This window comes from Petaurus breviceps, unplaced genomic scaffold, assembly GCF_028583685.1.
Source record: "Petaurus breviceps papuanus isolate PSGF00001 unplaced genomic scaffold, PetGlider_PUasm1.0 186, whole genome shotgun sequence".
Classification (NCBI taxonomy): domain Eukaryota; kingdom Metazoa; phylum Chordata; class Mammalia; order Diprotodontia; family Petauridae; genus Petaurus; species Petaurus breviceps.
The window spans coordinates 15447929-15462396 of NW_027185798.1; the positions used below are offsets into that span (position 1 = coordinate 15447929).

The following is a 14468-nucleotide window of genomic DNA, read 5'->3' on the forward strand; positions in this document are numbered from 1 at the left end:
GGATGGATGGATGGATGGATGGATGGATGGATGGATGGATGGATGGACAGAGCATGTGTGACAATAGCTAAGTGTTGGGGATGCAAATAAAAACAAGTAATCCAGTACCTACCCTTAAGCTAATGTTCTAATGGGGGAAGACAACACCTAAAGGGGAGCTGGATAGGGTAGAGTAAGGGGAGCACTAAGTGCTGTGGCTGGAGATGACCAGGAAGTGCTTTGGAGACCTGGAACTGAGGTAAAGAAGACCAGAGGCCAATAGAGGCAGGGGAGGGGAAACTGGGGGAGCGGGAGGGGACCTTCCAAGGCCAAAGATGGCCAATAGAGGTGGGGGGGATGGTTTTTCAAGGCCAGAACTGGCCAAAAGAGGCTGGGGCAGGAGTAGGGGTTTTCTGGTGGGGAGAAAGTCAAAGTAATAGCTGGATATGTCTAGGAAACACTAGTGGTTTATGACCATGAATTTGTAAAAAATGCTTGTTGGGGCAATCTCTTCCTTGATGCTGCATCCTAAGCATCTTTAGGTCATTGCACCAGGATCCCAGATGGCCCTTGAGGCTCCTTGTTGACTTTTAGGAGTGAAAGAAATTTCAGGCATTTGCTGTGTATCCTGGGATAGAGGCATAAAGTGCAGCTCCTGTCCCACACATTTTATTTTCTAATTAAGGAAGTGAGACATTTGTCTCAGTTCAACAAGTGTTTCCCGAGCCCCTGCTGCCTGGGAGCGCCTTGCTAGACGGGGGATGCAGAGGCGCCACTCACTGTTCGTGGCCCAGACTGCCCTTGAGTGAGGGGGGCAGCACATCATGGTGGGGGGATCTGTCTTTTCCAGACCTTCTGGGTAGATTTAGCATCTGGTTCTCAAACTCGGCTCTTCCCCAGATCATTGAGGTCAGAAGAAACCCTCTTAGACACAAGGGAAGCCCCTTTCCTTGGGACGTTTTGCCTGCGTCCTGACTTAGCCACATCTTTCATGTTGCAGCCTACAGAGGGAGGAAGAAGAAGCCTTCGCTAGCAGTCAGAGCAGCCAAGGGGCCCAGTCACTCACCTTTTCCAAATTTGAGGGAAAGAAAACCAATGAGAAGAGTCGCAAGGTGACAACAGTGAAGAAATTCTTCAGCGCATCCTCCCGCGGCGGCCCCAAGAAGGGTAACTGTCCCCTTCCCTTTCTGCACGGGCTGGAGGGCTGGGCACGGGGCAGTTAGGGGGCCTTGGGAACCTGGCTGCAGTTTGGGGCAGAGCATGAGCAAGTGCCCATATACAGGGGGGGTATTTAGAAGTTCGTATCTCACAGGTGGTAACAGGCCAAGGAGAAAGAGTCACAAGAGGAATGGAAAAAGAGTCATTTGTATGTAAGGCCTTCCTCGGCTGTTCTTTCTGATCTCAGCCTGGTTTCCCTTCACAGTGTTTCTCTCCTTGTACATGATTCATCAGAGGGCTCTGTCCCCAGGTTCCCTTTCCTAGGACCAAGTCAGCAGATTTGTGGCATCTCCGTTGCCTCTGTAAAAAACCACCTGCAGCTAGAAGGCACACTTTGCTTGGAGGAATTCTGTCAGAGGAAGTCCTAAGATTGGGAGCTGGTGGGGGAATCTCTGCTTAGCTGACTCTGAGAATGACCTCTGAGGTCACCAGACAAGTGGTTCAGAGGGCCCCAGGGCACTGCTAGAAAGACTCCCCATGTTGGTGCTCAGTACCCAAGGGGCTCCTGGGGAGGGTTACTGGGGTGTTCCTGAGATTGTGCAGGAGCCTGGCTTACTTCTGAGCAGCTGTTCACTTCAAGAGGGTTGAACCCTGGGAGAGCCCAGAGTCTAGCCATAGTCTGACCTGAGGGCAAGGGAATGAAGGAAACAGCTTCCTTAGGTTCTTGCTGGTCCTGGGTTTCAGGGAGCCTGTAGCTGTTTTTCTCATTAAGAGGAAAATTCACCTTCAGCTAAAACAAAATTTGTTTAAAAGCCCGTCTTCTGTATGATATGGATGCCTATCATTTGCCTGGTTCCATGACTTTTATTCAGTGACATATTGGCTGACCTTGTAGCAGGGAATCTGTATCCTCCGTGTCTGTGTGAAGAATGTCTTTGGAATGTGATTCACAAAAGATTGCATTTCTGATAGACAGAATCAGTGGCATGGGCACCGCTCCCGCAGCTCTGGGGGACACCTAGAGTATTATTAAAGCTCAGGGACTAGAGTTTTTTGCTCTTCACCAGTTGTTTGCTCTTCCCTTTCTCTGCAGTCATTTTGTCTACTCTTAAGATAAAACCTCCCATTCTTGAGAATTGGTGAACTTGGGCTAAGTTGTGTGAGCCAGGTAGGGAGATGATGGCCACAGGTTTGGAATGGAGACGAGTTTGAGAATCTTGGGCTTTTAGAGCCAGGAGAGGGCTCTGGGATCATCTGGGAAGCTCCATTTTATAGAGCCGAAGATGAAGCCTCTGAGAAGTTCGATGCGTTGGTCATTAGGAATGGGCCTACTGGGATTAGAACCCAGAGCTCTTGGGCCCACGTGCTCTCACCAAGCTGACACTAATGTGCGTCTGATGTCGGAATCCCCATGTGCAGCCCCAGGCTTGGAGTCTGCTTTTTTGCTGACGTGTTTACTGGCCATGTGCTGGGCTCTCCTTTGGGATTTAAAAACAGTGCATGGTCACAAACTTTGAGGAACCATGTGAAGTACGCTATGTAAAGACCACAGAACTTTCTTGTTTTTTCAGAGCTTTCCTTTTTATTTCTTGGTAATAAAGCTCCTGTTTTTGATCTTGAAGCTTTGGCATGGAAATAAATGTCTTTTTATTTATAAATGAGTCTTCCTCCCCCCACATCTTTATAGAAAGCTGGAATGAATGAAGATGTTTTAGAAATCACATTTTTAAAAAATTAATTTATTTTAGTTTTCAGCATTCACTTTCACGAGATTTTGAGTTTTGAATTTTCTCCCCCTCCATCTCTTCTCCCCTCCACAAGGTGGCATGCAATCTGACGTAGGCTCCACTCACACATTCATATGAAACATTTTCATATTCGTTATGGTATAAAGAAGAATTAGGACTATTGGGAGGAGCCACAAGAAATAAGAGGCAAAATAAGACAACAGAAGGAAAGGAGAGCAGATAATCTGCTTCTCTCCGCATTCAGACTCCGGAATTCTTTGTCTGGATGTGGATAGCCTTTTCCATTGTGAGTCTTTTGGAGTCGTCTTGGATCCTTGCACTGCTGAGAAGAGCCAAGTCAAAGTCAGTCCCTGCACACTGTGGCTGTTCCTGCGTACAGTGCTCTCCTGGTTCTGCTCACTTCACTCTGCATCAGTTCATATGAGTCTTTTCAGGTTTTAGAAATAATCACATTGTTGTGTGTATTTCACCATCAGAAGAGGCTCCTTTGGCAGGTGCTAGTTGGAATACTTCCTGAGTGCCACGTTGATTCTAATGCACAGCGCAGTGCCCTGAAGCAGCCTGGCGGCCTTTGTCGGGCTCTGGGGGAGCCTTTGAGTCTGGCACGGCACCAGGCACATTGCTCCTTTTCATTTCCCCATCACTTGCTTTTCTTGCTCCTGCATTTATTTCAGTGGCACAGGAGAAAACTCTTAAGCAAGGACAGCTTGGGAGGGAACGAAGCGCTGATAACCTGCTCAGGGACTTGAAGGAGATTTTCACTCCCGCCTGGGAGCTGGCCTCGCCTTCTGAAGGTAACCTTGTGCAGGCCCGCCTGGCGCTGCCCACTGAGATCAAGTAAACTCACTTAGTTGGCTGCAGTCTGCAAACAGAGGTTGTGCCAGCTCTGACCCCGGCACCGGGCGGGGAAGGCTTCCCAAACCAGGCCTGAATACTTTCTTTAAGTAACCTCAGAATGGTCCTTTCAACCCAATTGCTTTAGATCTCAAAGAGCTATCATTACAAAGAAGAACTCTACATATGCCCAGTATGATTTGATAGTTTCATAAGGTCATTGGATATGCAGAAACAGTGCTCCAAAGCCCTATTTTTCAGGACTTAAACCTTTTATTCTTGGTTGTGTTTTTATACATACATACATACATACACACATGTGTACATGTGCGTATGTATGTATTATAGATTTATGTATTTTTCTTATATAATACATTTATATTTATATATTATAAATAAGTCATATATATATTTTTTCAAGAACTCTGCATGACTTGAAGATATGCATGTGGGCTTTATTCTATGCCTATACATTCCTGAAGTATGTATGCATGGAAGTGTCAATATCACATGTTAGAAATGACCAGAACATGCCTTTGGGCATGGGTTACCTCAGGAAAATCAAGGGGAAAATGTCTAAATGTGAATGAGATGGAGGTCTAAAAGTCACATTGACAAACCAGAAAGCCCTCTCTTTGCATGCTTGTACACAAGTGCCTGGGTGAAAAGACCTAGTTTGTCTGAGGAGCATAGGTAGCATGCAGCTGGGGGTGCCAAGGACTCCTGGAACCCGGATCCCTGCCCTGGCACAATCCTAGTTGCAAACTCAAAAGCTTCCTTCCTTCTCTGACATCCTCTTCTTGCATAGAGGGTTCTAGCTGGCAAGCAGTGGGTAGCAGTGAGTAGCACTAGACTAGCCCTGGCCTGGCTTGTCCTTGCCCAATGGGGCCTTTCCTCCTGTCTCTTTTTGCTGACTCCTTCCTAGCTTATCCTTCCTCGGCCCTTGGCTGGAATGAGCCAATCGGAGGGGTTGGGGGAGGGGCTCTCTCAGACTTGCTTTGCTTAAGCCACAAGCTCTATTTCCATATTGTGTCTACACCTGCAGCCCAGTCGGTGTTTGTGAATCGAGTTTGAATTTGAAAATCCCCTACTGGGAGTGGGATGCTTAGAACTTCTGACCTGCGGCTGCTAGGACCCGCAGGATTCCCTTCAGTGGCCCCCTGGCAGGCCGTTCCCACTAGTGACTCGGGTTTCTGGGGTTTTTCTTTCCCATCTTACGGCCTTGGTCTTCATTTTTGATGCAAGGTCATAGTCCCCTCCAGAGTTCCCTCTGTTCCATAATTTTGTTCTATGGCTTCCCTGTCCTCCAGTCAAATTCTCACTCCCTTACGGGATGATAAATTGACTACAGAGTTTTAGAGTAGTTCATACTAAGGTGTCAGTGACTGGCTTAACCACCCAGGAGGTGTTTGTGTTTAAAAAGTAAAATTTGTTAATTAAAATATCCTCACGCTGGGGAAGCAAGTGAGGAGGTGGAGGTCCTGTATCCCTGTGGCTTGTGCTTAGTAGGCAGCTTAATGAATATTTATTGAATTTGCATATTTTTGCCGCCTGGTGCATGCTGCCCCTTACAAAGAGATCCTAGAAAGAACCGTGGTCAGCAGCCTGACATCCCACTTCTGACAAACTGCCCCTTGTTTTGTGTGGCCATCTCATGGGAGCCTCACGAGAGCCCTGCGGGCCAGGGACTTGGAGCTTTGTTCCCACCATTTAGTAGAGGAGCCTGGGAAGAAGTACCTTGGCCAAGGTCACTTCGCTGGTCAGAGTCAGCGCTTTACTCACCAGGTCCCTTTTTGCCTCTCCACAAGCTACTTCAATTCTCCAAGCCTCAGTTTCTCCATCTGTAAAATGAGAGAGCTGGGATTTTCAGATTCCTTCTGGAGTGTGCTGGATCGAAAGGAAGCTCATACGATTCCTTCAAACTTTTCAGGGAGGTTGGAAAAATTACTTCTCAAAAAGAGAAGGTGCCATTTACCTTTTTAATATCAAATTGTGATTTAAAATTACACATGAACTTCATTCTAAGTCAGATTGAAAGATAGCCATAAAAGCACATTTTCTTTCTGCTGCATTTTCTAATACTCCCTGGGAAAACCTGGCCCTGTTGCTTTAACATGAGAAAGATTAAAGATGACAGGAGCTAATGCCACATCATCTTAATTGCCAGTTAATACCCTGTCAGGAGAGAGGGCAATTTCTCAATTTGATAGTGCCAGTTATTAGAGTGTATCTTCCATCAACTAGCTAGCACACGATTCCTTCATTGAATAAATTAATCACTCTAATTGGGATATTGAGCTTTATTATCATCAACCTTTATTGAGTTTAATTGCATGAGTTTCACACATAAAATCCAAAGATGTTAATACCAAGACAGTGGGAGAATAGGTTGATTTTGCTTTTATTCAGCTTCCTTTACAAGTTTATTATTTTTCTTCCTGGATAAGAGGGATTTCTGTGCTTGTGGGTGGGTGTCCCTAGTTACCAGGAATGATTCCCCTCCATTTGGAGTGGAGTGGAAGCTGCAGAATTCCATTGGGAAGACTCTCGAGGCCTATCAGGATCCCAGCTAGCTGGAATTTGGTTAAGGGGAAGAACCTTTTTCCTTCATCCACATCTGTCACTATGAAATCAACCCTTTTTCTGATTGTGGGAGTGGATTTTGTGGGGTGGGGAGGGAAGCAAGATGGGGTTGAGGTTTAGGCTGATTGGAGAATGTTTTCAGTCTCTCCCCAGCCCCCCAATCTCTCTGAGTCATTCAGGCTGAATGGGGCTGACAGGCAGACTCAGGAGGTGGGGGAGATCATTCGAGTCCTCTCTGGTAATAGTCCAGTTTCTGCCTGGCTGCCAAGCATGGGGTGGGGTAGGGTAGGTGTTGAGAGAAACCAGGCTGGCCCAGTCATTTCTGCAGCTGTCCGCAATTCTCTTGAGTCCTTGTGCACATCTGCCCATTGACTATTTTGTGAACTCCTGTTTCTTTTGAACCTTCGGTGGCTTTTCAGAGGGCGTGATGAAAGGCCAGAGCATCCCAGTGATCTCGGCAGCGAGCAGCACAAGCATGCTTCACCTGCAGTGTGGCCAGAGCCCACACTCTGCCCGGCAGCAGCTTGTCCTTGGGTCTGAACACTCCATAGGCGCTTTCATTAAGAGTCCTGGTCTCTCCTTGTTTGTGGAAACCCAGCTTGGTTTAGACCAGTTGTCTCACGTGTAGATGTAAAACAGTCTCAATTTGATTTTTGCCTGGATTACAAATAACTCCAGTGGCCTTAAGGTACAGGCTTTAAGCCATGACTTGTACAGATTGTTTCACTTGATGAGCCTGACGCTGTTTGCTCTCCCTGCAGAGATTCAAGAGACAAAATCTGCAAGCCCCTCCATAAACCGGCAGCCCAGCCTGGAGACAGACAGGGTGTCCAAGGAGTTCATAGAATTTCTCAAGCCCTTCCACAAAACGGGCCAAGACATCTATAAGCAGAGCAAGAGCTTTCTGGAAGCCATGCATCACAAAAGGGTAGGTGGCTGCCAGTCACAATTGAGTGAAGGTGCCCATGGCCATATAGCAAGCCCAGGGCCAAGGAAGAGCTAGGCCACTTGTATTCTTTCTCTCGGGATGCGCAGATTTGGAGAATCCATCCCAGATGTTCACACAGACTATTTGTGCCTGCCTGTGGCAGAGCATCCGAGCTCGTGTGATTGGCTCTAGCATGGTGATGCCATTTTCGTCCTCTTCAGGAACGAAGGACGACAGCCAACGCTTCTTTCTCGAACCCTCCCCTGCCCACATTGGAATGCACTTAGGTCCCATGTTAGCATGGGAGACCCAACAGGTGGTCACCGGGCTGACATGTGTCCACAGCAGGCTCCGGACAGACCTTTGTGGCCTCTGCTCCCATGAGCCTTCCATCAGGTGCTCAGAGTCTGTTACAGGCCTAGGCCAGGAGCAACCAAGTGGCACTTCCTTTATAGACTTCTTCCCACTGAACTGATTGGAAAACCTGGCAGAACAGGGAGGTCGCACTTTGGTCTAGATCTCCAAAGTACTTGGCCCAGAGTCCTCATTTTGTAGAAGAAAGGACTTGTGTCCCAGGTCACTGAGCTCCTGGTGCCAGGGGTGTGACAGGGAGAAGAAGAACCAGGGGATGTGTGTGTGGCTGATCTGCTGTGGGCATTGAGTCCTTTCACAAAGACTTGCCCAGGCCTGGCATTCTGTGCCCCTTGGGGTCCCTGGTGTATTGCCAGGCTCTGCTCCAGGGCCACCCCTGCCTCCTTCCCTCTGAAGGCTGTTTCCCCCAATTTATCTGTACTGGGTTTGCATGGAGCCTGTATTTACTTATCTGGCGATGCGGTGTTGTCCCCTCCCTTCAGTGTCTGTCTCCCAGCACCCGGCAGGTCTCTTGCACCCAGGAAGTGCTGGACAAATAACTGCTCAGTTTTCCCATATGACCCTTGGCACCTCTGCCCAGTGAGCCTGCAGTGATCTGCCTCCCTGCGTTGTGTCTGATCAGATGGCACCACCTCGGTTTACCTTCCCGTGAGCCGCTGGCACTGCCTCCACTGCAGCTGGTGCTTTCTCCTGCCTCCTGTGTAGCTGTTGAGTTGGGGGGAGGGGATGGGAAAGAGGAGAGTTGGGCCTTCGGGCTGGCCAGAGATGAGGCACAAAGGATGCTTGGGAGTATTCCTGCCTTAGTTTTGAAGGCATCTGAGGCCAGTGGCTGTCACTGGAAGTGTTATTTATGCACAAACTACCTGATCAGCAGGCTCTGCTCTCCACTCACGTGGCCAGGGCAGGTTCTGGAGCCGGAGTTGAGGGCACTTCTCTGCGTTCTAACTGGTGGTCACAGTTCTCAGAGGCCATGCCACTGACGTTGTGTGACCTTGTCTCCTCTGGACTCTGTTGCAGGAGCTGAGTATCGAGGAGCAGTCGGAGTACACTCAGGATTTTTATCAGAATGTGGCCGAGAGACTGCAGACTCGGGGGAAAGGTAACAAACCTGCTCCTGGCTCTGCCCTCCCCTATATCGCCTGCCGAGTGCTGCTCAGGCAGCCCCACAGAAGCTGCTCCTGCTTCCTAGGGTCAGCGTCAGACCCTCAGTCCTGGGCATCACCAGGTGAACTTTGTCCAGGACAGCCGCGGTTATCATGTGATCATAGTAAACAGGCGGAAGAAACAAACTGATTACAAAGCAATCCATACAGCTGTGCCATTTGTTGAGTTAGGGTGTGCTTAGAACATGTGCTGGTCTCTCAAGCAGGCACACATTCTGGTGGACCTGTGCCCCCCCAGCCTCAATCTGGGCAGGAAGGGTGGCTCCCCACATTGACTTCTGGACACCAAGCCCAGCCGTAGGCGTTTAAGTGTACCCTCAGACCAGACTGCGCATCCCCTGTTCACCTCTTTCTAATGCCACAAATCAAGACAGGCCAAGCCAGGGAGACAATCGCTCTAGAAACTGGGATTAAGAGCTCAGGTCACTTAAAGAAGGAAAGCGCACGCGCGCGCACGCGGACATAGACACACACACACACACACACACGCACGTACGTTGGTGATATCGTGGCGTTTTTAGCAACCGAGGGATGCTGACAGAAAGGTGTCAGTTCGCCCCGGGAATTTCTAACAGATGTGAACATCTGTATTTCCCAGTGCCCCCAGAGAAGATGGAGAAGCCGATGGATCAGATTGAGAAATACATCATGACACGCCTGTACAAGTACGTGTTTTGTCCGGAGACTACTGACGATGAGAAGAAAGATCTGGCTGTGCAGAAGCGCATCAGGTGGCTGTTGTCTGAGGAGGAGTCTGGGGTGAGGGAGGGAAGCGGGCCTCTGAGGAGGACCTCGGGTCAGCAGGCTCTGCTTCCCTGCCTGGCCCCGAGGGGAGGGCCTGGTGTAGCTCCATAGGAAGGACTTGCGCAGTACAGCCGCGGCGGGGATGGAAGTCCAGGGCAGGGGCAGGGCCCTCTCTTCACCCTCCTGGGCCTGGGGAGTGTCCGAATCGGGGAGAGAGCGGCTGAGGTTTTGTCCCATGCGTGCCGCTCTCCTAGGAGTCGGATGATGTGGCCTGCTGTTCCCATGTCTTAACCCCCATCGCCTCTACTCCCCCAACAACTCAGAATGGAGAGAAGCCATCAGGTCCACAGAATGTGAACTTGTTCGGGAAGCATTAGGATCCTTGCATTCCAGCATAACTACTTTCTTTACTAATCCCATGTATTTTACTTTACCCATATAAAACGGTCACTCTGAGAAGAGGTCCACAGGCTTCACCATACGGACTGCCAAAGGAGTCTGTGGCTCTGACCAGAGGAAGAATCTCTGATTTAGCCCAACTTCATCATTTTATAGAGGAGGAATCCAGGCCCCCACAGTCGTATGGATGTCCTTCATGTTGGCACACTGCTGGGGGAGGGAGAATTGGCTTTAGAACCCCCATTTTCTGCATGCTGGGCCTATGTTCTTTCAGGTAACTGGGATCAGCCCAGTGTTATCACATCTGCCATCACTGGGGATGGAGAACGGTAGAACCCTAACCTTTGTAGAAACCTTCCCAAATAACTCATAGCCTTGTCTGGAAGGATCACCTTTCACCTAGTAAATATTCACACTTGTTATTCCTACTGATGGAGTTTGGTATTTTAAGTACCCTGATGGGAATATTGGTTGGTCAGATAACAAATAATGATTGAACATCTACACTGGGCAAGACTCTGGGTTGGATTCCTGGGTGGCCTAGTTAGGCAGGCTGACACCTTACTCTTCCTTAACTGAAGAACCTGGAGAACTCAGTTGCTCACATAAATACTTAAGAAATTTCTTCCCCGGCATGGCAGATTTCCATTAATTTCTTTCTTTTTATAGAGCCTTGCACTGGGTTACTCCACAAATGCTTTGTGTCCCTGTTAATGAAGAAATTCCAGAAGTCTCTGATATGGTAGTAAAAGCCATTACAGGTAAGTAAAAGAGATGCAAAGTTCAGCTTGTCAGGGAGGGAGGGGCTTTTTTAGGCTCCTGTTGTAGGGCTGGGAGTCATTCACGTTCTTCTTTGTGGGCAGTGAGGCCCAAAACTGGTGTGCTGGAGGGGTCCCTGTCCATTGGAATGCTTGCCCCTGAGTCCCAGTCTGCCCACTGCTTTCTTGTCCATTGAACTCAACACCTGGCAAATGTGGGTTGTCAAGAATTGGTGCCGTGACCAGGCCACTTGGGCTGTTCAACCGCCCCACAGAATGTGGGCTGGCGTTCCCAGGCAGGGTGCGTAATGCAGCAGGCTCATCTTAATAAGTACAGATGCTGTTCCTAGTGGTCGGGAGTGGAGGCCTTCTTTTTCTAGTAGTGGTTATGGGTTGTGATAAGCCATCCCCAGTTTGTCAGCCCTTGAGGTGGTGCCATTTGTGGCGGCCAAGCAGACGTGCAGCCTCCAGGGCCATGTAGGCATTGCGCCCCTGATCCTTGGCTCCCCTGCTGGCACCACACTTGCCAACCCCCCGACCAGGCCTCCAGAAGTCACCAAAGCCTCTTCTTTTTCTGTTGCTTGTCACATGTGGAAATATTCCTGTTTGTTGAATTTGAGTTCATGGTAAAAACGAAAAAAGGAAAAAACCATTTCAAGTAGTATTTTAAGCTTTTTTAACTTTAACTTTTTTTTTTTTAACATTTTTGTAGATAGCACAGTGACATCCCTGCTCTGCTGGGCTCTTGGCCAGGTTAGATCTGAATGGGTTGATCACTGAAAAGGGATTTTTATTTTGTAGTTGGATTCTGTTAGCAAATGTAGACTCCTTCACTTCATGTAGTAGCTCTGTGTAAGGGAGTGTATGGAAGTTGAATAGCTGCCCAGTGTAGTAAGGGCAGGCACACCTGGGCAGCGTGTAACTCGCTGATGTTCTGACTTTGCTCTTTGCAGAGGATGCTGCTTCCCCTTTGTCAGGGGGGCATGTACTTTGGATTCGGGGCATCCAAAGAGTTCCTTAGTTAAAGGAATCCCCTTAACAATAATGAGCTTTCACCAGCCAGTGATTATCTCCTGACTTGTCTGGATTTTCATTCACTGGGTTTTGCTTAAAGTGGAGTGAGATGTAAATCATAGGGGAATGTCTTGATTGGAGGCAACCTCTTTTCTGCTTTGTAGATATTATTGAGATGGATTCCAAGCGTGTCCCCCGAGACAAGTTGGCCTGCATCACCAAATGCAGCAAACACATCTTCAACGCCATTAAGATCACAAAGAACGAGCCAGCGTCCGCTGACGATTTCTTACCCACACTCATCTACATTGTTCTGAAGGGCAACCCCCCGCGCCTTCAGTCCAACATCCAGTATATCACGCGTTTCTGTAACCCAAGCCGACTGATGACCGGGGAGGACGGCTACTACTTTACCAACTTGGTAGGTGTTTGGCTCATGTTTCCCTCAGGTAGACTCTTAGTCTTGCTTGGTGAGAGATCCAGCAGAGGAGCCCCAGAGCTGGGAGGAAATCCACAGCACTTCTCCTGGGGAGGTGATAACTCCACACCTCTCTTGAACAATAGTTTGCCACAAACTGGATAATGGAGATTCCCCCATCTCCATCTGTACCTCCTCATCTGCTCTTTGGCCAGAGCCCGTGTGGTTGTTGATGCTTAATCCCTGTGGGGTTGGGCCAGCCTTGCCACTTGCCCCCTCATTCAGTCCATTGCATAAGAGCCATTAAATTAGGCCAGGCTTCTGGGGGTGAGGGGCCGTGTTCCAACAACAGCTGGGCAAATCCTGAACCTCAGCTTAAGGAAAACTGGGGTTAATTTTTTATGCCTTCTCCCCAGGTGACAATCTGAGCAGAGATTGTGTTTAAAGAACAAAACCAAAAAATATCTCAGAGATACTGAGAATTGGGAAGAGATGAGCTTGCTTCCCACCACTGAGATCCTCATTAGTTAGGTTGTTACAGATTCTGAGAAGAAGGGCAGTTAAATTTGTTCCCATCTGTTTTATCACATATATGATTGTATTATCTATAACAGGGCTTCGTAAACTTTTTGCACTCATGACCCCTTCGGTGCCTGGCTCACGACCCACTGTGTAAGAAGCGCTAGTCTATAATATACATTGTATTATTTTATGCACATATGTTATATATATATATATATATATATGTATATATATATTACTAGCACACACAGGTGATTAAAAGTTGAGTGGGGAAGGGCGTACTGGGGGCTGCGTGTCTAAAAGGCATGGCACCAAAATGAGTCTGGGGGTCGCATGTTCAGCTGGCTTTGGCAAAGCAGTTGGTTCTCTTTCCTTCTTAGGACTTTAGTCCTCAAAAGGGAAAGTGGGCTGGGATGGAATCGGAATCATTGCCTCTTTTTCTCTTGAGTTTCACATACTCCAGTTTCTTTAAAATGAGAATGAGAATGTATGCTTCATTTCACTAACAACAGGCTGATCTCATGGGACAGTGGTGGTTCGTAGGTCTGGTCCTTACCCCGTAGGGCTAAAGTCTAGGGGAACAGAGGAAGGAAGAGAAAACTAGGGAACTCTGCAGGGACTTGGAGGTTAAGACGCTAAGTATGGGGCTGGGAGTCTTCTAGCAGAAGACTACCAAGATCTTGAGGAAAGGAGGAACTGAGTAGGACTTCTTAGATCCTACAAATGTTTATTGAGCATTGACTCCTGTAAAGGGCCCTATACCAGACTTGGGGGTACAAAGCCTCCTTTCTCTGACTTTGAAGAGTTTGTACATTTTAGATGGAGAGAAAATCTGTGACCATGGAGTCATTAAATAGTCATGCAAAGAAATTAGTATTTGATGGGTGGAAGAGGAAAATTCTGAAGATTAAAGGAATAGTGTTTGGGGGCCTGGAGGCAAGAAGGAAAGCCTGAGATGAATTGAAAGAGAAGGCAAGAGGGGTGGCTAGGTGGCACAGTGAATAGAGCACCAACCCTGGAGTCAGGAGGACCTGAGTTCAAATCCAGCCTCCGACACTTAATATTTACTAGCTGTGTGACCTTGGTCAAGTCACTTACCCCCAATTGCCTTCCAAAAAAAAAAAAAAAAGAAAGAGAAGGCAAGGCAGCTAAGTGCACAATGGTTAGAGTACCAGGCTTGGAATCAAGAAGACTCATCTTCCCAAGGTGAAATCTGGCCTCAGTCATTTACTCGCTGGGTGACTTTGGTTTAAACCTTGTTTGCCTCAAAAAATAAAAATTAAAAAAAAAAAGGAAGAAACAGAAGGCAACTCTGTGGATGTGGATGGGAGTGGGATGGGACAGTGAGCCCCAGTCGGTAAAATATCTGGGGAGGAAGGCAAAAGACTTCTGAAGGGCGGGGGCAGCCCCCTGCCCTCCCAGGTCAGCCCATCTGCTGTCTCCCTGGCTCCTTGTGTCACACGTTAGGTAAGTGTTGTCACATGTGCAGAGCCCTCCTCGAAGAGCGGTTTGTTGGGCAGATAAGAGTCCAGGGAGGGGCTTTTCAGAGAAGCCCTTCCATCCCCCACCATCATGGAGCCTCCTCACTCCAGTCTTCTCCCTCTCTTGAGTCACAGAGCAGACTCCCCTTCAGAGGGGGTTCTGACTTGGGCTCACAGGTCACTCTCTCTCCTTCAGGGGGGGCTCTGACTTGGGCTCACGGGTCACTCTCTCTCCTTCAGAGGGGGCTCTGACTTGGGCTCACGGGTCACTCTCTCCCCTTCAGGGGGGGCTCTGATTTGGGCTCTCGGGTCACTCTCTCTCCTTCAGGGGGGGCTCTGACTTGGGCTCTCGGGTCACTCTCTCCCC

At 48.5% G+C, this 14468-nt stretch overlaps 1 protein-coding gene across 1 annotated transcript in view; it reads left to right on the forward strand.

Annotated features, from left to right (window-relative positions):
* RABGEF1 (RAB guanine nucleotide exchange factor 1) overlaps positions 1–14468 on the forward strand; it is a 41991-nt gene that overhangs the window by 26689 nt on the left and 834 nt on the right. Inside the window, 6 exon segments of the mRNA XM_069089572.1 lie at positions 980–1146; positions 7064–7230; positions 8620–8701; positions 9364–9496; positions 10578–10669; positions 11845–12101. Coding sequence (XP_068945673.1) covers positions 980–1146; positions 7064–7230; positions 8620–8701; positions 9364–9496; positions 10578–10669; positions 11845–12101 — 898 coding nt within the window.